General features: G+C 43.1%; 1 protein-coding gene across 4 annotated transcripts in view; it reads left to right on the top strand.

Annotated features, from left to right (window-relative positions):
• The window catches only part of EXTL3 (exostosin like glycosyltransferase 3), a 133,981-nt gene that overhangs the window by 101,473 nt on the left and 9,677 nt on the right, over positions 1-22,831 (top strand). For all 4 annotated transcript variants that reach the window (XR_010113937.1, XM_063610831.1, XM_063610833.1 and 1 more), the window contains 3 exons: positions 9,897-10,024; positions 16,206-16,350; positions 21,538-21,666. Coding sequence is in view for 3 of the 4 variants with exons in the window: in XM_063610831.1 (XP_063466901.1) it covers positions 9,897-10,024; positions 16,206-16,350; positions 21,538-21,666 (402 nt within the window). In the remaining variant the exon portion in view is untranslated. The remainder of the gene's footprint in view (positions 1-9,896; positions 10,025-16,205; positions 16,351-21,537; positions 21,667-22,831) is intronic.

Raw genomic sequence — 22,831 nt, forward strand, 5'->3', positions numbered from 1 at the left:
GTGGGCCAGAGACAGGGCAGTTTCTACGCAGAAGTTGGAGCTCCCTCTCTCTGGCTTTCTTCTGTCTGGAATTTTCTCCATTCTTTCTACGGGCTGTGGTTACCTTATATGTTTCCTTTACAGGCCAGAAAGACCATGGGTTTTGTCTGAGAGTTTAGCTGTCTTTCTTGGTACCAAGTCTGGCCTACTCTCAGGGTAAAAGCAACAGTAATTCTCCCTGTGTCAGTAATTCCCTCCCTCTGAATTTTAGCACCCCTCCATAATTGGTTGTCTTTTGTTCACTCTCTAGTGCCTTCTGGAAATTCTTTTTTTGGTATTTTTGTGCAGAAGTTATAGTTGTCATCTGAGGGAGGACTGGGTCTGGCAGGAGCTTACTGAACTCTTCCGGAGGCAGAAACGCCAAGTAATCCCTTCTTGATAGATAGTCCCATTAAAAATTTTGAGTTACTACTTTATTCTGACCAGTTTACACATCTTCCTTACTCTGCTTTATACTCTGGAAAATAGTAAGTAGGGTGGCTGTTTCAGAGTCTGTCCTTTTGGAGTTGTAACATGTGGGCTATTAGGAAAGGGACATCTTTCAGTTACTAACAGTGTAGTCTAGCTCACTCAAGGCACTGCTTCCCTTCACACTGTGTACTCACTGATTGCTGAGACAGTCTCTTGGCAGCCCATCCCTGAGTCTTAGGTTTTCATTCTCTTCTTCATAAAGGGTGTGGCTAATTGACGCAGGGTGCCTTGGAAGGGGGCTTTTAGAAGGGGTGACATTTGAGCAGAAGCCTGAATGAAGCGAGAGAGAAGGCCACGTAAATTCTGGAGAGATGTATGGGGAATGGCAAGCACCAGAAGCAATGCCCAGTGCGTCCGGGTGGCGCGTTTGAAGGAGGTTGGAGAAGGCAGTGGGACCAGCAGGTGCAGGACAGTGCAGGTCGTGGTTAGGAAGTCTGGGTTTTATCCTGTCTGCCTTAGGATGCCCTTGGAGGGTGTTGAGCAGAGGAGGCACATGATTTTTATGGAATTATGGGGAAAAGAGCAGAAGCAGAAAGACTTGCAGTAGCCTAGGCGAGGAGTGGTGGTGGAGAGAACCAGTTCAGAGATCAGCATAGCACACATCCTTGCAGACTGCAAGGTCTCTGTGGAAGTGATGAGGTCAGAATGCACCATTTTTTTTTTTTTCCAAATGAAAATGGTAGTGCCGGGCGCAGTGGCTCACGCCTGTAATCCCAGCACTTTGGGAAACTGAGGTGGGTGGACTGCTTGAGCCTAGGGGTTTGAGACCAGCCTGGGCAACATAGGGAGACCCCGTCTCTACAAAAAAATAGAAAAAATTAGCCAGGCATCATGCATGCCTGTAATCCAGGTTCTTGGGAAGCTGAGGTGGGGGGATTGCTTGAGCCTAGTAAGTCAAGGCTGCAGTGAGCTGTGATGGTGCCACCGTGCTACAGCTTGGGTGATAGAGGGAGACCCTGTATCTAAAAAAAAAAAAAAAAAAAAAAAGAGATACAAGATTATTTTTCAATGCCCTTTTCCCTCTCTCCCAGCCCTTGATATTCAAATTGAACAGGGAGAGTTCTTTGGGTAATATAAATATCATTCCAGAGGAGTTATTTTCATCCTCTCCCCAGTAGTCTATTAGGGAAAAGGGAAGACTGGAAGAGAAGCTGCATCTATAGTGTGTGCTCTTGGTGTCAGGAACTTTCTGGCTGGGGACTCCGCCTCTCAGGCTAAGAGGCTTGGCTTCTGGCTAGACCTCAGGCAAGAGAGTGGAGATCGTTCTCAGGGCTTACTCCTTAAAGTGTTGGTAAGCTGTATTTTTTATCTCTGCCCACTCTACTTTTAAACATATCCCTTGAACGAATGAGATGATAATTTCCTAAAATTGTGATAGCTAGGTGAAGGCAGCAGGAAAAACCTTGTCCAGCTTCTCCAGGTCCAAGACTATGCAAGGTCTGGTGCACTTCACTAGAAGTTGGCACATCTGGGTGGTTTTTCTCTTTGACAACATTTTACTTAATAACTTGGTGGCTATAGCTGTGGGTTTCTGTTTGTGAATGGGCTGTATGGCTGCAAAGGAAAATTATATAAAACAAGGGTACCCCAAACCAAAAATGAATAGCAAGAAATACAGAAGTTTAAAGGAATTGCTGGAAAGTCATGTTGCATAATTTACTAATTGCACAGCAAATTGATTCTTAGGTAATGCCTTCCCCTCTTAGTGTATGTGTACTCTTTTTACTAATTCAAAGTAAGGAATCTGAGACTGTAAGAATTCTGTTGCTTCAGGTCACTTGACTAACTGATACCTATATTAGAACGAGGGCTCAGGACTTTTTTTTTTTTTTTTGAGACAGTCTCACGCTGTTTCCTAGGCTGGAGCACAGTGGTGTGATCTTGGCTCAGTGCAGTCTCCGCCTCCCGGGTTTAAGTGATTCTTGTACCTCAGCCTCTTTTGTAGCTGGGACTACAGGCGCACACCACCACACCTGGCTAATTTTTGTATTTTTAGTAGAGTCGGGGTTTTGCCATGTTGGTCAGGCTGGTCTCGAACTCCTGACCTCAGGTGATCTGCCCACTTCTGCCTCCCAAAGTACTGGGATTACAGGTGTGAGCCATCACCAGCCCCAGGTCTTAGGACTTCTGACAATAGATATGTATTTTTTTTCTTTTTTTCCACGTGTAAATTTTTTGGAGAAGCACAAACTTGTTTTTTTAAATAAAAATATGTATAAAATATAGAAAATGTATAAAAATTAAAATACATACAGAATATGAAATATACATGTAAAATGTATGAAAATTAAAATAGAGACTGCTAATATCATGTTATAATAATTGTTAACACTTTTTGGGCATTTTCTGTGTGCTAGGCACTGTGGATGGTCTTTATCTGCATTCTCTCATTTGTTGACCTGCTAACCTAGGCTTTCTTACCTGCACTTGCACTGGGATCATTGGCAACTTTTTCTCTTATAAGTTAAAACAGACTTGTCTCATCTAAAACATGTACAATTTTGTTTGTACTGTATGACATCCCTATGTAAAGTTATAAATGGAAAACCAATGCACTGTTACCTTCTTATTCTCTTCCCTTCCTTTGCATTTTCTTGCTTTCTGCCCCATCACTTGATGTTTATTGAATGAATCCCGTAAATAATGTAGTCCTCGGCTGGGCGTGGTGGCTCATACCTGTAATCCCAGCACTTTGGGAGGCCGAGATGGGTGGATCACGAGGTCAGGAGTTTGAAACCAGCCTGGCCAAGATGGTGAAACCCTGTCTCTGCTTAAAAAAAAAAAAAAAAAAAAAAAAAAGAAAAAAAAATACAAAAATTAGCCGGGTGAGGTGGCCAACACCTGTAATCCCAGCTACTCGGGAGGCTGAGGCAGGAGAATCGTTGGAACCCGGGAGGCAGAGGTTGCAGTGAGCCGAGATCGTGCCACTGCACTCTAGCCTGGGTGACAGGGCAAGACTCCGTCTCAATAATAATAATAATGATGATGATGATGTAGTCCTCTTTCTATCATCTTCTCTCTGTCACTCACCTCCCTCCCCACTCACTTCAAGCTCCGTTACCTAGGTCCTCCTGAGTTAGGTGGGCATGACTGTTTGCCTCTTCCTGGATCTCATTTTCCTGATTCCTGAGTTCTCTGATGGTTCCTCTTTTAAGTTGGAGGAAGGGGATGATGGAGAACTAAGGTCAGTTGCTGTTTCCTTTCTTGCCTGTGTGATGGCTTGATGTTAAGTTTCATTCTCAGATATGGATTTGCTATAGGGATGTATTATGTACGCATATATGTTTTGTTGGAGGATGGAGATTGTCGGGCTTGGCTAGGCTGGATGTAATCTGAAAAAGGGCATTTCAAGTGCATTTAAATGGCCAAATTTCATAGGTGGCAGGTTCTAGGCCACGATTGCTGTCCCTTTTCCTTTGTGATGGGAGAAGGTCAAGGGTCCCGTGAATGATATTGTGCAGAAGAGCTAGCGAGGCATCGTCAGGGAGCCCTGTGTGTGAGACAAGCCAACCAAAGAGTGGGCATTGCTCCTGGCTTGATGGACGTAGATGGGTTTTTTGCTATAGAAAACTACACTAAATACTAAGAGGTTTCCTAATTCCTCTCTATCATTCTTTAAGATTATTAAAGATATTGAATGTTTACCTATAATTTTGATCTAGAAACTTCTCAAGTCTTTATTTCATATTCTGTAAATAGAATGGCAGGGCTAAATTATGTTCTATTTTCTGCCCATTCATTCATTTATAAAACATTTGTTGAACATCTGCTATATTGCCAGGCACTATGGTCTATTCATTTTGATTAGTGTCATACTAGTAATTAAAGCAATCACTTGAAAGTGAGTCTTCCTGTTCGCAAGTTACTAAGGTGTAATCATAAGGCATCTAATAGCAATATGCTGTAGTAACATGGAGAAATAGCCAGTATTGTGGGGTTGAGGGAAGAGTGTTGGTTTAATTTGAAACAAAACAACATCAACAAAAATGAGAACCTTTCCTAAACATGACACAGTCCCTCTGGTTGACTTGTTTCTTTTATGTTCGATCTGTCTTTTCTCAGATTCTTAGAGGCTGTGCTGATCTGTGAGTCTGCATTTAGAAATTTTTTTTTTTTTTTTTTTTTTTTTTTTCCCGAGATGGAGTCTCGCTCTCTCACCCAGGCCACAGTGCAGTGGCACAATCTCGGCTCACTGCAGCCTCTGCCTCCGGGGCTCAAGCAATTCTCCTGCCTCAGCCTCCTGAGTAGCTGGGATTACAGGTGCACACCACCATGCCCGGCTAATTTTTGTATTTTTAGTAGAGACTGGGTTTCACCATGTTGGCCAGGATGGTCTGGATCTCTTGACCTTGTGATCCGCCTGCCTCGGCCTCTTAAAGTGCTGGGATTACAGGCATGAGCCACCGCGCCCGGCCTGCATTTAGAAATGTTTGAGCCTTTCTGTTCTTCTGATTTTGGTGCCAGAATGGATAATAGTTGGTTTGCTGAGCTTTTGTTTAGCCATTAAGCACTGCAGCTTTGAAGCAAAACTGTTAGAAGAAAACTTTTACTCTTCCACCCATTAAGTTTTAGTTGGTGTTTGCAAAGTTTGTGAAGACAGAAATCTTTTTGTGGTTATGGGGAAAAGGGAAACGTCTTAGGTAATGAACTATAGTTAGTCTTCCAAGTGCTGTTTGGTTTACTGTCTCCTGCAGGTTGACTCTAAATCAGGGTGTTTCAGCAGTGGCACAGTGACGTTTTGGGTCAGATAATTCTCTGTTGTGGGGGCTGTCTTGTGCACTATAGGATCTGGCAGCATCCCTGGCTTCTGCCCACTAGATACTAGATGCAAGTAGCGCCCCCTTTTCTCCAGTTGTGACAACCAAAAATCCCTTCAGACATTGCCACATGTAGCCCGGGGCAAAATCATTCCTGGTTGAGAACCACTGCTCTGAATTCTTAAAGCTGACTTACTGACTGCAGTTACTTTTGTCAGCTAACCACAAATAAACTGTAGTGCTTGGTGTTGTGTTTCTGTGAATCTTTAACAGCTTTTCTTTTTTTTTTTTTTTTGAGATGGAGTCTCACTCTGTTGCCCAGCGTGGAGTGCAGTGGTGCAAACTTGGCTCACTGTAACCTCCACTTCCTGGGTTCAAGCAATTCTCCTGCCTCAGCCTCCTGAGTAACCGGGATTACAGGTGCCCTCCCCCATGCCTGGCTAGATTTTTAAAAAATTATTTTTAGTAGAGATGGGGTTTCGCCATATTGGCCAGGCTGGTCTTGAACTCGTGACCTCAGGTGATCCGACCACCTTGGCCTCCCAAAGTGCTGGGATTACAGGCGTGAACCACCATGCCTGGCCCTTTTATTCTGATTGCTGTTCTGATTGTCAAAATGCAGTTTGCTATACCTGAACAGCTGTTGTCATCCAGCCCAGAGCAGTTGTGCTCAGAGGGTGAGCAGAGGTGGCAGGCGCCCTGTGTTCCTGGAGTCCTTAGTAGTTGTTCTCTTGTTGCTTCTTGATATCTAAGTAATGGACTTTAATAAACTTACTAAAAAAAAAACTAGTGTGAAATCTAGGCCAAAACACTTTTGATATTTGACCTCCAGCTCCATGACCCCACCTAAGTCTTCTAAAGCACAAGTAGGTTCTCTTGATTTGGTTGTTTGTAAATTAGATAATTTTGGATATGATCTAGATATCGAATCATTGTAGTTTGTCTTGTTTTTCATTTTCAGGTGCAGAGTTAGGTTGTTTATAGGATTGTCAAGTTTGGCAGATAAGTAACTTCAGATTTTGCAAACAGCGTGGTGCTGTGTTGATTTAGCAGAGAGGGTGCTGACACTCACACGTCTAGTAAGAGGAGGAGTTGGAATTTGAACCCAAGCTTTTCTGATTGGCTCCAAAGCCATGCTTTCTCCCTCTGTACCAGCGCTTCTCCCCATTTGATGTGCACAGGAATCCCCCAGGGGCATGTTAAAATGCAGATTCTGACTCAGTGGGCTTGGGGTGTGCCTGCACCCCTGCAGGCCCCGGTGGTGTGTGCTGCTAGTCTTCGCCTCACACTTTGAACTCTGAAGCTCCTTGCTATAGTCCTGGTTTACTAATTGTGCCGTAGATAATCTACCTGAAGGTTAACCCACAAAACTGATAATCTACAAGCCAATATTCAAGAACTGAAGTGGTTTTTCTTCATTTTAAGCTGTGTGAGGGGGAACTTTGTTTGGCTGAATTGGCAGAATCAGTTCTGTACTGAGTGAACGCTAGGTGTGTTAGGTAAACTGAATGTTCGAGGGGAGTTTGTTGAGGGAGTTTGTGAACAGCTACCATATGCCGTCGTTTCCAAGGCGGACCTTATTTTACATTTTGCCATCTCTGAAATTGAGATATGTCTTACAATGGATGGCCTCTTACCGTTGCTGAGCTTGCCATTCAAGTCCGGCCCCTTCTTGCCACCCTCCTGCCCTTTGGCGAGTGGAACCGACAGCTGCTAAGGTGAGCACTTGGCATCTCCTCTCCTTGCCGCTCTCTTGTCTGACCTAGGCCTCACTCGGTCCTTCGTTTTGTCATTGTGGAGTCTGAGCTTAGGATACCCTGGGCTGTACACTTGGGGATTTTATGCTGGTCAGACATGCTGCAGGGCAAGGTGGATTTCTCGGTCTGTTGCTCGGCTTGGACATCTGTTAACTGTGGTGGCGAATCTGTTACAGATCCTTCTTTGTCTTGAGTTGGGCAGGAACTCCTCTGGGGCTGAGGTGAAGTCTTAAAGAAAGCTCTGGCCAAGAGTGTTGGCTCTCACTTGTAATCCAGTCACTTTTCTTGGAAGGCTGAGGGAGGGGGAATGCTTGAGACCAGAAGTTTGAGGCCAGTCTAGACTACATAGCCAGACCGTGTCTCTACAAGTTTTTTTTGAAATTACCCAAGTGTGGTGGTGCATGCCTGTAGGTCCCAGCTACTTGGGGAGCTGAGGCAAGAGGATCAATCACTTGAGCTAAGGAGCTCTAGGCTGCAGTGAGCTATGATAGCACCATTGCACTCCAGCCTAGGTGACAACTCAAGACTCCATCTCTTAAAAGAAAAAAAAATTTAAGTTCTGTAATCAAGTAAACAAGGGATCATCAATTTCACATGCCTTCTTAATTGGCAACATTGTTTTCCCTTGATGGTACACAGATTAATAATGCATTTTCAGGCCAGGTGTGGTGACTCATGCCTGTAATCCCAGCACTTTGAGAGGCTGAGGCAGGCAGATGCCATGAGATCATTTGTTCGAGACCAACCTAGGCAATATGGTGAAACCCCATCTCTACAAAGATACAAAAATTAGCCAGGCATGGTGGTATCTGCTTGTAGTTCCAGCTACTTGGGAGGCTGAGGCAGGAGGATCACTTGAGCCTGGCAGGTGGAAGTTGTAGTGAGCTGAGATCGCACCACTGCACTCCAGTCTGGGCCACAGTGAGACTCTATCTCAAAAAAAAAAAAAAAAAAAAAAAAAAAAAAAGGCTGAGTGCGGTAGCTTGTGCCTGTAGTCCCAGCACTTTGGGAGGCCGAGGTGGGTAGATTATGAGGTCAGGAGTTCAAGACCAGCCTGGCCAAGATGGTGAAACCCCGTCTCTACTAAACATACAAAAAAATAGCCGGGCACAGTGGCAGGCACCTGTAATCCCACCTACTCGAGAGGCTGACTCAGGAGAATCGCTTGAACTCAGAGGGCGGAGGCTGCAGTGAGCCAAGATTGCGCCACTGCACTCCAGCCTGGGTGACAGAATAAGACTCCATCTCAAAAAAAAAAAAAAAAAAAAAAAAAGCGTTTTCTATGGTGGCTTTGGTTTGAAGAAGTTTATAAAGTTAACAGAAGTTTAGCAGGAAAAGGACTGGGTTTGGAATCAAAGTATGAGTTAGGACCGGGTGTGGTGGCTCATGCCTGTAATCCTTGCACTTTTGGAGCCGAGATGAGAGGATCACTTGAGCTCAAGAGTTCCAAACCAGCCTGGGGGGAACATAGTGATGAGACTTCAAGAACTCACTTTTTTTTTTTTAAAGGTATGAATTAGAGTTTTGGCTCTTGCAACTTGCCAGTTGTATGACATCACTCTGGGCCTCAGTTTCTGCATGTGTAAAGTGAGAGTTAGACGCTATAGTTTCCAAAGCCTTTCTAGCTCTGAATTAATTGGATTTTAAGTGTGCTAGAATGAATTAATTGAAGTATGAGGGCTCTACATTAAGAACATAGAATAAATGATTCTCCTGGCAAGGAGGATGTGGCAAGAGGCGTCTGAACTGGACCTCCAGGGGGAGGATGGAGGAGAAGGTATTTGAAGCTGAAGAGACATGCTAGTAGGTCACAGAGCTCCTTGGAAACCATTCATAAATTTAAGTCCTCGGATGCAATTAATTCATAATGCCAGGCAGAGGTTGTCCTCAGTACAAGTAAAACGGTCTGTTGGAAGTAAGGTGATTTTTCGTGGCATTCTAAAAAGATTGTTCTTCATGAGATGCTCTTTGTTTTTGGGGTTTGAGAACAAAATAATGGTTCCCCTTTGGTTGGACTAATTAGACAAAGACACTCTAAGAATAAAATGAGCCATCCAAGTACTGGCTGTAGTCATCATTTATATGAGTATTAGGTGGCAAGGTGAATAACACAGCTACCCACCCACATTGTAGGTAAACTATACTTAGATATGGTTAAATAAAAATTGTTTTATTATGTAGTTGTACTGTTTGAAGCACCAGTTTCTGTTTTATGAAGGAAATACTGCTTTGCATACATGTTGAATCACTTAGATGTGTTTTGAATTGGGATTTGCTGAAGACGCAGAAACCGTTGTACTAAGTACATGACACCTTGAAAAGAAAGAAAAAGTTTGTGTACGAGTAGTCAGCATTGTAGGTAGGAATTGCAAAGGTGAAGTAATTAATCTCGACCAGATGGGCTGTGCTCTTTTTTGGGGTTTATATCCCAAAAAAGCATTAGAATTTGGAGTCAGAAGTGACAGACTCATGAGGTTTCTGAGTTAGGTTTTAAAATTAACGAGCATGCTGGGAATTCCATGGCCATTGGAATCTCAGATCCACTCTGCCACCTTGTGTTCTCTTGGGAAAGTTGTTTTTAATTTCCCTACATCGTGTTTATTGTGTGTGTAAAATAATCCTCAGCTTTTGCTTGATTCACAAGAAAACTAGCTAACAAATGAATGAAGCTTAAAAGGTGAATCCATATACATTTGTTGAAGTATAAGGCAGCTTTTATTCCTGAAAGGCATATGCTAGATTTTACAAGCGCGGACATCAGGCAAAATTATTCAGTAAGTCCAGCCATGGTCTCCTTGGACCTAAATACAGATTTTGTTTGGCCTTCCATAACACAGCCTTCATTTTTAATGTTTTTCCTTCCTTATCACAGGTGGTCCGTACTGAGAAGAACAGTTTGAACAACCGATTCTTACCCTGGAATGAAATTGAGACAGAGGCCATCCTGTCCATCGATGACGATGCTCACCTCCGCCATGACGAAATCATGTTTGGGTTCCGGTGAGAGACTAATTTCCAATCAAAACTTTAAGTTGCAAGTGACAGAAAACCTGGATTAGGCAGCAAAATGAATTTCTTGGCTGATGGTAACTGAGAACCCCTTGCAGGTAGTCAGGGCTGATGTAGGATGTGGCTGGATGCAGGCTCGTAGATGGCGTTGGAGGAGTCTATCTCTCTTCATCTGTAGGCTCCGCTCTGTTCTCACAGGCCTTTCCTCTGTGGCCAGGAGGGTGGAATTCTTTGGCCAGACCCTGGTTACCTGCCTGCTCCTGGTGCTGCAGGTGTATCATCCTTAAATCCAAACCACATGGGCACAGAGTAGAGGCAACAGGTAGGGTAGTTCTCTAAAGGAAATAGGAAGGTTTTGTTTTTGGAGGAATGGGAAATAACTCCCAGGCATGCAGAAGTGACACGTTGCTGTGTGTTGGAGCAATGGAACAGTGCCAGGATCCTGGACCCAAAAAGATTTGGGGGAAGGAGGGTGTCAGAAGCAATGATTTAAAAGGAAAAAGAAGGGGAGGAGGAAAAGGAGGTGGTGGTAATGACGACGACGATGATGATGCTAAACATATGTTGAACCCGTACTGTGTGCCAGGGACTAGCCTAGGACTTTGTCTTATCTCATTCATCCTTCTAAAATTTGATGACATAAATTGTAGCTGTCTCCATTTCATATAGGAGTAAATTGAGATAGAAGAGAACAGAACCACGTAGAAGCTGGAAAGTGGCAGCAGAGCTCTGGGTTCAAATGCAGGTTTGTCACACTCCCAACCTTCACCCGGCCTTCAACTCTCCTGCCTTCTTGAGTCTTAGGAATTGCTGAAGGATCCCACTTGAGGGTCACTGCAGGGAAGAGGATGGAGTAGATGAAGGCTACTCCAAGTATGTCAGGGACTGGGATATTGGTTTAGGGACAGTTTGTTACCTGTTCATGGTGAGGTAAGTACAAAAATTGAGAGTAAGCATTCAGAAACTTGTAAAGCAATTTGACATTTACTATGAAATCCAAGTATATGATTATTTTTCTTGCAGTTCTTTTTTTTTGCAACATTTCTTCAATATAATTCATACACCATAAAATTCACTCATTTAAGTGTACAATTCAGTGGTTTTAGTATATTCAGAGTTGTGCAAACATCACCATGGTTAATTTTAGAAATCTTCATCACTACTGAAAGAAACCCTGTACATATTAACAGCCACTCCCAATTTTTCTCCAAACCCCTCAGTCCTAGGTAGCCACTCAATCTTTGCGTCTCTGTATATTTGCCTATTCTAGACATTTTCTAGAAATAGAACCGTGCATGGCCTTTCGTGACTCTCTTCTTTCACTGAACATGATGTTTTCAAGGTTCATCCATCTTGTAGCAGGTACCAGTTCTTTTTTTTTTTTTTTTGAGATGGAGTCTCACTCTTGCCCAGCTGGAGTGCAGTGGCTTGATCTCAGCTCATTGCAACCTCTGCCTCCCGGGTTCAAGCGATTCTCTCACGTCAGCCTCCCGAGTAGCTGCGATTACAGGTATGGACCACCACCATGCCAAGCTAATTTTATTTTTTGTATTTTAGTAGATATGGGGTTTCACCATGTTCCCCAGGCTGGTCTTGAACTCCTGAGCTCAGGCAACCTGCCTGCCTCGGCCTCCCAAAGTGCTGGGATTACAGGCGTGAGCCACGGTGCCCAGCCCAAGTACCAGTTCTTCATTCATTTCCTGTTGATGGATATTTGGGTCATTTCTATTTCTTGGCTATTGTGAGTAATGCTGTGAACCTTCATGTGCAAGTTTTTGTATGAACATGTCATTCCTCTTGAGTGTATACCTAAGAGTAATGTGGATGGATTATGATAGCTGCTTTAACATTTTGAGCCTGTCAGGCTGTTTCTCACGGTGGCAACCCCATATTGCATTCTCACCAGCAGTGTATGAAGGTTCTAGTTTCTTCACATCCTCGTCAACGCTTGTTATTTTCCATTTTCAAAATTTATAGCCGTCCTAGTCATTGTAAAGTGACAACTAACTTTATATATGTGTGTGTGTGTGTGTGTGTGTGTGTGTGTGTGTATATACACACACATACAGAGATGGGGTCTCACACTGTTGCTGAGGCTGGAGTGCAGTGGTGCAATCTTAGCATGTGGTAACCTTGAACTCCTGGGCTCAAGTGATCCTCCTGAGTAGCTGCGACTGCAGGCTCACATCACCACACCTGGCTAATCTTTACATTTTTTTTTTTGTAGAGATGGGGTCTCACTTTATTGTTCAAGCTGGTCTGAAACTCCTGGCCTCGAGCAAGCCTCCCAAGTGCTGGGATTACAGGCATGAGCCACAGCACCCGGCCATACAGTTGTGATTTGCATTTCTCTCAACGATGTTGAACATCTTTTCGTGCGCTTATTGATCAGTTAGCCTTTGTATATCTTCTTTGGAGAAACAGCTTTTCACATTCTTTGCCCATTTTTGTTTGGATTGTTATTTATTTATTTATTTATTTTTTCCTGAGACAGAGTCTCGCTCTGTTACCCAGGCTGGAGTGCAGTGGCGTGATCTCGGCTCACTGCAAGCTCGACCTCCCGGGTTCACGCCATTCTCCTGCCTCAGCCTCCCGAGTAGCTGGGACTACAGGCGCCTGCCACTGTGCCTTGCTAATGTTTGTATTTTTAGTAGAGACGGGGTTTCACCGTGTTGGTCAGGCTGGTCTCGAACTCCTGACCTCAGGTGATCTGCCCACCTCGGCCTCCCAAAGTGCTGGGATTACAGGTGTGAGCCACTGCACCAGGCCAGGATTGTCTTTTTATTATCATGTTATAGGAGTTCTTTATATATTCTAGATGCAAGTCCCTTATCAGAGATCGGAGTTGCACAATTTTCTCCCATTCCATGGGTTATTTTCTTGCTTTCTTGATGGTATTATTTCAAGCACAGGGTTCGTGTTTTGAAGTTCAATGGGTCTGTTTTCTTTGGTTGCTTGTGCTTTGGATGTCATATTTAAGAAACCAGGCAGTTCATTTTTGTTGTATTTTACCAAAGTATGAATCTATAATAATTTTGGGGAAAAAATTAGTTCTTCCCTACATCATTTGAAAACCACTGGAGGCTGGGTGTAGTGGCTTACGCCTGTAATCCCAGCATTTTGGGAGGCCAAGGCGGGTGGATCACCTGAAGTCAGGAGTTTGAGACCAGCCTGGCCAACATGGCAAAACCCTGCCTTTACTAAAAATATAAAAATCAGCGAGGCGTGTTGGCGCGTGCCTGTAATCCCAGCTACTCAGGAGGCTGAGACAGGAGAATTGCTTGAACCTGGGAGGCGGAGGTTGCAGTGAGCCAAGATCATGCCACTTCTAGCCTGGGCAACAGCTAAAACAAAACAAAACAAAACAAAAAAAACACTGGAGTAGATTTCTTTGGCGATCTAGTTCAAATTAAGTGTGGATCCAGGATAGAGAGTTCTTTCTCTGTGCTTCTTTTCTGTTCACTGAAGGCCTAACCTGACCTACCTGGCTCTGGGGCTGCCTTTGGCTTAGGCTTGTAAGAGCAGATGCTCAGATGAAAGGAGCAGTGGCTTTATTGCTCATCTGTCTTAAATCCATCTGTAAAGAATGATTTGACACATTTCTGAAAAATTAGAACATCTGTTCTTATTCTCCCCCACCCAGCCTCTCACATTTCCTTTGACCTCTTGCTTAGTGTATTATTGAAGCAAGTCTGTTGATAGCTGTGATTAAAAAAAAATCCTGGTAAACCAAGGTGTATTTTTTTTTTTACACGATAATAAGTAACTGACTCTCTTCACTTGTTTTTCTGAAAGGAAAGAAGCCATGCGGTAACTCCAGGCATGATCTTTGCTGCTGCAGGTGGTAGTGGTGGGGGGCGGGCAGTAGGGAGTGTGTTTATGCTGCAGCGTGATGCAGTTTGGAGCGTGCCAAAGGACTGGTGTGGTGAGCATAGTCGTGGGGTGTTAACAGGAGAACTGCCAACCCTTAGATCCAAGAATGATTTTGATAAGGAGCCCAGCTTTAAGGAGTTTGAAGCTTATTAACATAGCTGGCATTAACATAGCTTCCAAGCCCCTGATTTAGGGACTTGTTACCTTGCCCGTGCTATTTTCCAGAAGATTTGCAGGTGGTGAGAGAATGATGGGAAGCCTTTTCATGTGTCTCTTAGCTGTCATTCATGTTTGAGATTTTTAGCCTCTGGTAATGGAGCTGGTGAATTATCATCGCTGTCTATACATCCTAACCTTTTCCTACCCTGACCCTTTTCTCATGTGTTTGGGCATCCTTTGATCCAAAACCTTTCTCTTATTAATCTCCCCAATTTGCTTATTTCACCTTAATGGGAGTGAAACAGACCTAAGTTCAAAGGAAAGGGTAAGTCTAAGAATTCTTTCTTCTGGCAAAGATAGATTTTGACTCACTTCAACTTAGGTAGCCAAGAAAGAGGCAGATAGAATCAATCATAAGGGACAGATAGAAAAGGTATACCAAGACTTGAGAGCATGTGTCCATACAGAAAGGAATACACGAATGGCCAGAGTAGCATTATTTGTAACAGAAGTGCAAACAACACAGAGGGATAAATACTGTGGTTCCATTATGTGAGGTCCCTAGGTAGTCATTCATAGAGACGGAGAGTAGAATTAGGGGCTGCCGGGCTGCGGGAAGGTGGGAGTGGGGATTAGTGTTTAATGGGGAGAGAGTTTCCGTTTGGGAAGATGAAAGAGTTCTGGAGATGGATGGCGGGGATGGTTGGACGACACTGTGAATGTCCGTAATGCCACTGAACCATACATTTAAAAATGATTAAGATGGCACATTTTATGTTTGTTTTGCCACAATTAAAAAAAAAATCAGTTGTCTAAAAAAACCCACCTAGAAGGCTGTTACATTGTGATAGAAGTTGTGATTTCTCATCTTTTGGATTAGATTAGATGCTTCCAGACTTACTAGGAGAGGAACTCTTTTGAAATAAAATCTTCTGTGTCTTAGGAACTGAAGTTCCATGTAAGTGATGAGGGAGTTTGCAGGCAGTTTAAGTCTCTGGCAGCCCTTCTGCAGGCCTGTCAGGTTCTGTGGAGCTTAAACGCTTTCAGTTCTCCAATTTATCCTGTGAAACTGGGGACCAATTTTATTTGTTCTACTTTACCTATAAATTTGGAGATGATATAAAAGTTTCTACTGAAACATACTGAATTCTCCATTTATTTCTTCCATTTAATGAAACCTTTCAGTTGTATGGTTCTGTAGGCCACTTCTCATGATACATGTTTCTCCCTCAGCCCTGCTCAAATTTGGAATTAGGAGTGGTGCAGTTCAGTAGTCTTCTGTGGTTAAACCAGTGCTCTCTAAACCTTTTTATTATGTTCCTTCTCTGTGAAAGAAAAGTGTGCAATATATGTAAATTACATACATGTCCTACTGAACTAATATGTCGTGCTTATTAAAAACAAAGCCTTTCTTAGAAAATGCTTGTTCATTCATTCATTTTTAGAGCCAGATCTTGCTCTGTTGCTCAGGCCAAGGGAGGTGGTGCAATCATAGCTCACTGCAGCCTTGAACTCCTAGGCTCAGGCAGTCCTTCCACCTCAGCCTCCCAAGTAGCTGGTAGTACAGGTGTGCTCCACCATACCCACCTAATTACAAACAATTTTTTGTTTGTAGAGACAGGATCTTGCTATGTTGCCCAGGCTGGTCTCCAACTCCTTGCTTCAAGCAATCCTCCTGTGTTGGCCTCCCAAGTGCTGAGGTTACAGGCATGAGCCACCCCGCCTGGCCCTTTCTTGGAAACTCAATAAGCTAAAAAAAGAATTGAAATTGATACCATCTTTCTGCTTCTTAGTAGATTATTGTATATACCCCATTCTGGAGCCCTCCTTAGTAGATTATTGTACATACCCCATTCTGGAGATCCCCTTTCCAAACTTACGGCTTATTCTTTCTGGAAGGGCTGGAGGATGCTGGCTGCTAGAGGGACAATGTGCAGGTGCTTATTAAGGAAGCTGAATATGGTACCTTATTTGCTTTTATCCTGTTTGGCTTGTTGTTGATTTTGTTTTATTTTGAAAGGATACGAGAAGTAAAAGCCTAAAGGCCAGAGCTTGTAAGGTGGAGGCAATAACTGTGAACACTTCTGATGACCCTAGAGCTCTGTACTCAGGTCTGTGTATGCACTTGTGTTTTTTCAAGGGTGTGGAGAGAAGCTCGGGACCGCATCGTGGGCTTCCCTGGCCGTTACCACGCATGGGACATCCCCCATCAGTCCTGGCTCTACAACTCCAACTACTCCTGTGAGCTGTCCATGGTGCTGACAGGTGCTGCCTTCTTTCACAAGGTAAGAAAAAGCTGGTAATAATGGCATCGACTTGGTGAGAGTTTCACTTTTGTGTGGTAGTGGAATGCTGCCCTCAGCTTAGCTCTCCTAACGCTTCTTACATGTTTCTTTTGTGCTAGAAGTGAGTTTTTTCTATTTTTAGAGACAATGATCAAGATGCTTAGAGCAACTCTGGGATAAAAAGTCAAGATGAGAGGGCTGCCTGTACAGTTGCACGTAGGCCATTTGGAAACCACTTTATCTTTGGGCGTTGGCTCTCCCTTTGTAAAACTGAGGGCACTGGGCTAAATGACACCTCAAATACCTTCCAGTTTCAACACTGCATGTCTGGTCAGAATGGAGACGTGCTGCTAAGTGTAAAGTGCACAACAGCTTTCAAAAACTTGTAACAAAGGGTGTCAGATAGCTCAGTAATTGTTTATGTTGATTGCATCTTGAAATGCAGTTAGTTTGGATTACTGGGTTAAATACAATTATTGATTTTTACTGTCTCTTTTTACTTTTTGACGATGTGGCTTCTAGAAAGTTTACAGTGCTGTATGTGGTTTGCCTTCTGTGTCTGTGAGTGCCACTCTCTACCTCCCTCCTGAGGTCTTCCTGGGTCCTGAGGAGTCCCTGTTCTAAGATTGCCCTGGCATTACTCCCACTGCCCACCGCACAGAGCACGTCTTCTGTGCCCTGAGTCTTCTCTGAGGACAGTGCTCCTGTTAGCCTTTTCCTGTAGACTTTGAGGCACTCATTTCCCCACATCTGTGCTTTGGCACAGGGCAGGTGTAGGGAACATTTTCATTGCTTACCAATGACACTTCCCTCCCAGCTGTCACATAAAGTCTCATTTGCAGCTCCTGTCGTCTGTCTTGCTGCCATCCACCAGCCTTTTCATCGTACCCTGACAGTCACCAAAGATGGTGGCATCTGCCTCCTTCTCTTTCTCTGCATCCATGCCCTCCATGGTTCTGGCGCCTTCACTGTCCTCACGGAAGACCCTCCCACCACTCTCTGCATGGATGGTGAAGTGTCCCGGGGTCTAGCCTCTGTTGCTCTTCTTCTTTTCCCTAGGTGTTCTCTCTCACACACAAGGTTTTGAGGCTTTTCTTAGCATCTGCAGGCTGGTGATTTCCTCATCTGTATTCCAGCCTTGGCCTTTCTTGCTGAGGTCTGCGTTTGTATATTTCATTGTTTCCAGCATATCTCCCGTTTGTCCCTCAGACACTTCAGGTAAACTTTTCCCAGGAAAGCTCACCGTCTCTCCCTAGCTCCTTGAAGTCTTTTCTCCCTTACATATCTCCCATCTCAGATGGTGGCATCTTGCCAGTCACCTCAAATAGAACAATAAAATTCATTTTTATAGGGACTTTTTTAATTTTTTAAGACAGGGTCTCACTGTCGCCCAGATTGGAGTGTAGTGGTGGGGTCTCAGCTCATTGATTGTAGCCTCCACCTCTTGGGCCCAGGTGACCCTCCTGCCTCTGTCTCCTGGGTAGCTGGGACTGCAGGCACACATCACCATACCTGGCTAATTTTTTTTGGTATTTTTTGTGGAGATGCAGTTTTGCCATGTTGCTCAGGCTGGTCTCGAACTCCTGGACTCTAGCAATCTGCCCGCATTAGCCTCCCAAAGTGTTGGGATTACAGATGTGAGGCACCGTGCCTGACATATAGGGACATTTTGAACCAGCCTAAGCAGTTATTAAACTTTCAGCTGTTCTTTTTCTTTTAAAAACTTAATGTGTGAAGTTGATACACTCATCCCATTCTTGCACTTCACCTCAGGACTTCCTTTCCTTCAGTGGGTCTTGTTTGGGCTGGGGATTGCAAGTAGAGTCAGAGGATTAGGGTGACAGCAGCTGGCCAAGATTTTCACACTTGCTCAGCTAAGAAGGAGCCACTGATCTTAGCAGTGTCTACTCATACGTTGAAGATGTACTTATCTTCTGAATTGCCTTCCCAGATTCAGATTGTTCTTTAAAACCATGAATGGTCAGGTACTTCTACTTTCAAGAAATCATTTACTTAATGAAATTTAGTATTTTTCCTGTGTGAAAATCTATAAAGAAGATTACAGACTAGCAGCGCCCAAGCCTCAGTTGGCTTACAGAGAGATTTTTGGGCCCTCTAGTGTTGTCCTGTGCACTGACAACTTGTAAAAATCACAAGATTTCACAAAAAAACCTGAGCTGCAATACAAATGAAGATCAGGTCCTGTAAGGCCCTGGCTGGGGCTTCACGGCAGCTGCTTCAGTAGTTGGGGCCCATGATGGGGCCTTCATGCAGTCACCTGCCTGTGGCTCCTCGTTTTTCTTACACCTATTTCTTTTTTTATTTTTTTGAGATTGAGTTTTGCTATGTGGCCCAGGCTGGAGTGCAGTGGCACCATCTCGGCTCCCTGCAACCTCCACCTCCTAGGTTTAGGCAGTTCTCCTGCCTCAGCCTCCTGAGTAGCTGGGATTACAAGAGCAAGCCACCATACCTGGCTAATTTTTGTATTTTTAGTAGAGATGGGGTTTCACCATGTTGGTCAGGCTGGTCTTGAACTCCTGACCTCATGATCCGTCCGCTTTGGCCTCCCAAAGTGTTGGGATTACAGGCGTGAGCCACAGCACCCTGCCTACACCCATTTCTTTAAAATGTCACTCATTTGTCTTACTTGCTTGGTCCAGGAAAACAGTTAGATTGGTCCTCTCTAATCAACAGCTGTCAAGTTTTTTTTTTTTTTTTTTTAAATCATAAGTGCCTGTCAATAACACTTTTTAGACCTGTACCTAATATATATGTATATTTACTTATAAATTTTATGCATGTGTATATTACTGATAGATATTTTTTAAAGGTTGAAATAACGATGAAACAAAATTTTAAAATAATGTGATCACTAAATTCTTAAATTTTAGTGAAAGCAGTAGGATTGAATATATTTTATTGTTTTTGAAAATCTTGATTGGATACTGTGTTATAGCAAGTCAGGTCTGTTTCTAAATTAAACTTTTTTTTTTTCTTTACTTTTTGAGATGGAGTCTTCTCGCTTCTTTGTCCAGGCTGGAGTGCAGTAGTGCAATCTTGGCTCACTGCAGTCTCTGCCTCCTGGGTTCAAGCAATTCTTCTGCCTCAGCCTCCCCAATAGCTGGGATTACAGGCATGTGCCACCATGCCCGGCTAATGTTTGTATTTTTAGTAGAGATGGGGTTTCACCCTGTTGGCCAGGCTGGTCTTGAACTCCTGACCTCAAGTGATCCACCCGCCTCGGCCTCCCGAAGTGCTGGGATTATAGGCGTGAGCCACCGCGCCTGGACAACATAAATCATTTTTGACAGCAAAACCACATACTGATGGAAATACCTCTGAACAGTTATTCTGATAATGCTTTCATCAGTTTTTTAAAAATTATTATTAAAAGGTAGTTCTTATTGTTAAAATGTCATTTCTTTCAAGGCATGTGTTAATATATTCTCATCAGCATACTAAGGACAGTCACTGGCCATTTAAAGGGTCAATAAATTTGAATTACCTTTTTTAAAAAGTGTATTATTTTTTATTTTATTTATTACTCTTTTTTTTTGAGACGGAATCTCACTCTGTCACCCAGGCTGGATTGCAGTGGCACAACCATGGCTCAGTGCAGCCTGGAACTCCCAGGCTCAAGTGATCTTCTCACCTCAGCCTCCTGAGTAGCAGGCAGTACAGGCACATGCCACTACATCTGGCTAATTTTTTATTTTTTTGTAGCTATGGGGTCTTCTCCCTATGTTGCCCAGGCTGGCCTTGAACTCCTGGGCTCAAGCATTTCACCCACCTTGGCCTCCCAAACAAAGCGTTGGGGTTACAGGCGTGAGCCACCATGCCCAGCCTGGATCACCTTTTTGTTAAAAAAAAAAAAAAAAAAAAAAAAAAAGTACAATTCATTTTTTTAAGTTCACCAACTCTTAAGTACTTTGCTGTAAGATAATTAGCACATTTATTCTGTGTTACAAAAAAGTTTTATCATTATTTCACTCAACAGATTATATTGTAGGTAATGAAATATGTTAATCAGTTTAACTGGGCACCTCACCTATTCATTTGTTCATTATAGCAAATTGCAACATATAGTAGTTAACATGTGCCCTGTCTTGTAGTATTTGCTGATTTCTATGGCATAAATACTCTTACCTCGGCTGATTTGAAGTTATCAACATGAGTCACTGAACACGGATTTGGGAAGAAATACACAGTTGTACACCATTACATAGTAATTTCAACATCAACAGTAGATATAGGTAACCTCAAGTTAATAGTAAAATATAAATGAGGAAGTATTGAGTTTAAGGTATTTATTGCATGGATTTTTAATATAATTTTAATTTATTTGAGGTTTATGTAATTACATCTTTAATAATGGCTGTGTTTAACAACAAGCTCACAACATTCTGAAAATGTAGAAATCGGCATTCATGAGCAGGTGTGAGTGGCTCCAACATGCCCCTCTGTGGGCCTTGTAGGACAGTCTGAGAACTTTGCCTTTTACTCTGAGTGAGATGGGAAGTGTTGGAGGCTTTGGAGCGAAGGGGTGACATGTTCAGTTGGTTTGAGTGTTAACACAATCACCTGCTGTGCTGGGACTAGCACATGGGGAAAAGAATATGGCAGCTGGGAGAATATTTAGGAGCCGATGTGGAGAATCCAGGCAAGAGACGAAGGTGGCTGGCAGTAGGGAGTAGCCAGGGCCGATGGCGAGTACTGACCAGACTCAAGAATCTGTACAGGAGGCAGCGAGGGATTGTGTGTTTCATGGTTCTGTGATTTATTGAGGTCTGAGAAAATAACCAGGCTTTTTTCTCTCACTTATCTTTTTTTTTTTTTTTTTTTTTTTTTTGCCACTGTTAGAGATAAAATAGCGTTCAACTGAACCAGCATCTGACCTAGTTTGACAAATCTTTGTATTGATTTCAAAATCACTGCGGTACCAGAGAGATGATACGACATTCTGTTACTAAAGGGGGTGATGATGGCAGTTTGAATGGGATAATTCCTCACTGCAGAAGATCCCCACGACAGGATGCCTCGAATCCCCTGCCCCAGTCCCTAAGTGCCAGTAATACCTCCTAGTTACTGCCACACCCACACAGCCCCTCCATCCATGCATATTTTGGCTGAAAGCCAACAACCTGTGTCTTCTAACAGAGCCTGTGGTTCTTTTTCTTCCCCTGACAGTATTATGCCTACCTGTATTCTTACGTGATGCCCCAGGCCATCCGGGACATGGTGGATGAATACATCAACTGTGAGGACATTGCCATGAACTTCCTTGTCTCCCACATCACTCGGAAGCCCCCCATCAAGGTGAGGTCCCACCACTGGTGGGGCTGTGGATGCATGCATGTTTACTTCACTTGTTTTGCAGTAGTGCAGCACGTAACTGCACTGTACCTCAGAGTCCTCGTTTGTACATTAGGGATGATACTACCTACCTCATCAAAGGATTGTCTGTGGGCTTAAATGAGTTGTTACTACAGGGGTCCTTCATTCCTAAGGGCAATGGATAGAAATCAGAAGGTTTGGAACTTGGGTGGGAAAGATGTTGCATCATTATTTTTATTAATGTCTTACTGGAATAAAGCATTTTCTTCAATTATGAAACAGTCTATAATTCATAAGAGTATTTGTAGTAACTGATTTGTCACCAGTAGAAATCACTGATACCTTCATATCACAATACCTTTGTTGCAATATCTGCAAAAAGTATTATTTGTATTTGTTACTGCTTTGAATTCACGAGTTATTCCCTTTCCCCTAGATGTTGTTATTTAATACGTTAAGAAAAGAGCATGTATGTCACTGTGTTTTACTGTAACTCCTTTCCTTTGTCATCCTATATATTGTAGTTTATATATCTAAAAACATTACTTTGAGGAGTCCACAGTCTTGACCAGATTGCCAAGCCAGAGGCACGGGCGATGTCCATCAAACAAAAGACTTAAGAATTTCTGAGTTAATATGTGTAAAGCTCTAAGAATAGTGCCTGGCACTTAAGTACTATATAAATTATTTGCCCACAACCAAAAATACCCTCAGAATTTCTAGAATTCTGAGGGTATTGTTCTGTTTTTTTTTTTTTCTTGGAGGTATTAACACATACACTCAGTGCACAGAAAGCCTGGTTCCACCCCCTTCCTGTCATCTTTGCGGGCTCTGTCAGCAAGTTAGAGCATGCTGGTAAGGGTTAGGATAGCTCAGTCCTTACAGAAGCAGATGTTATTAGAACCAATAATACTATAGAATCTGTCACTTCAAATGAATATTTGTGACTGCTTCATCTGTGTTTGTCTGTTTCGTATTATGTCTGTTTCATAATTGAAGAAAATGCTAAATTCCAGTAAGAGATTTATACCTAATGTCCTTAGAAGGGTCAACAAACTAATGAGGTCTTATTTTCATTATTATCAAAAAGGCATATTACTTTATGAAATAAGTTTACCTTCATGGGTGACATTGCCATGAATAAATA

Source organism: Symphalangus syndactylus, chromosome 10 (assembly GCF_028878055.3).
Source record: "Symphalangus syndactylus isolate Jambi chromosome 10, NHGRI_mSymSyn1-v2.1_pri, whole genome shotgun sequence".
NCBI lineage: Eukaryota > Metazoa > Chordata > Mammalia > Primates > Hylobatidae > Symphalangus > Symphalangus syndactylus.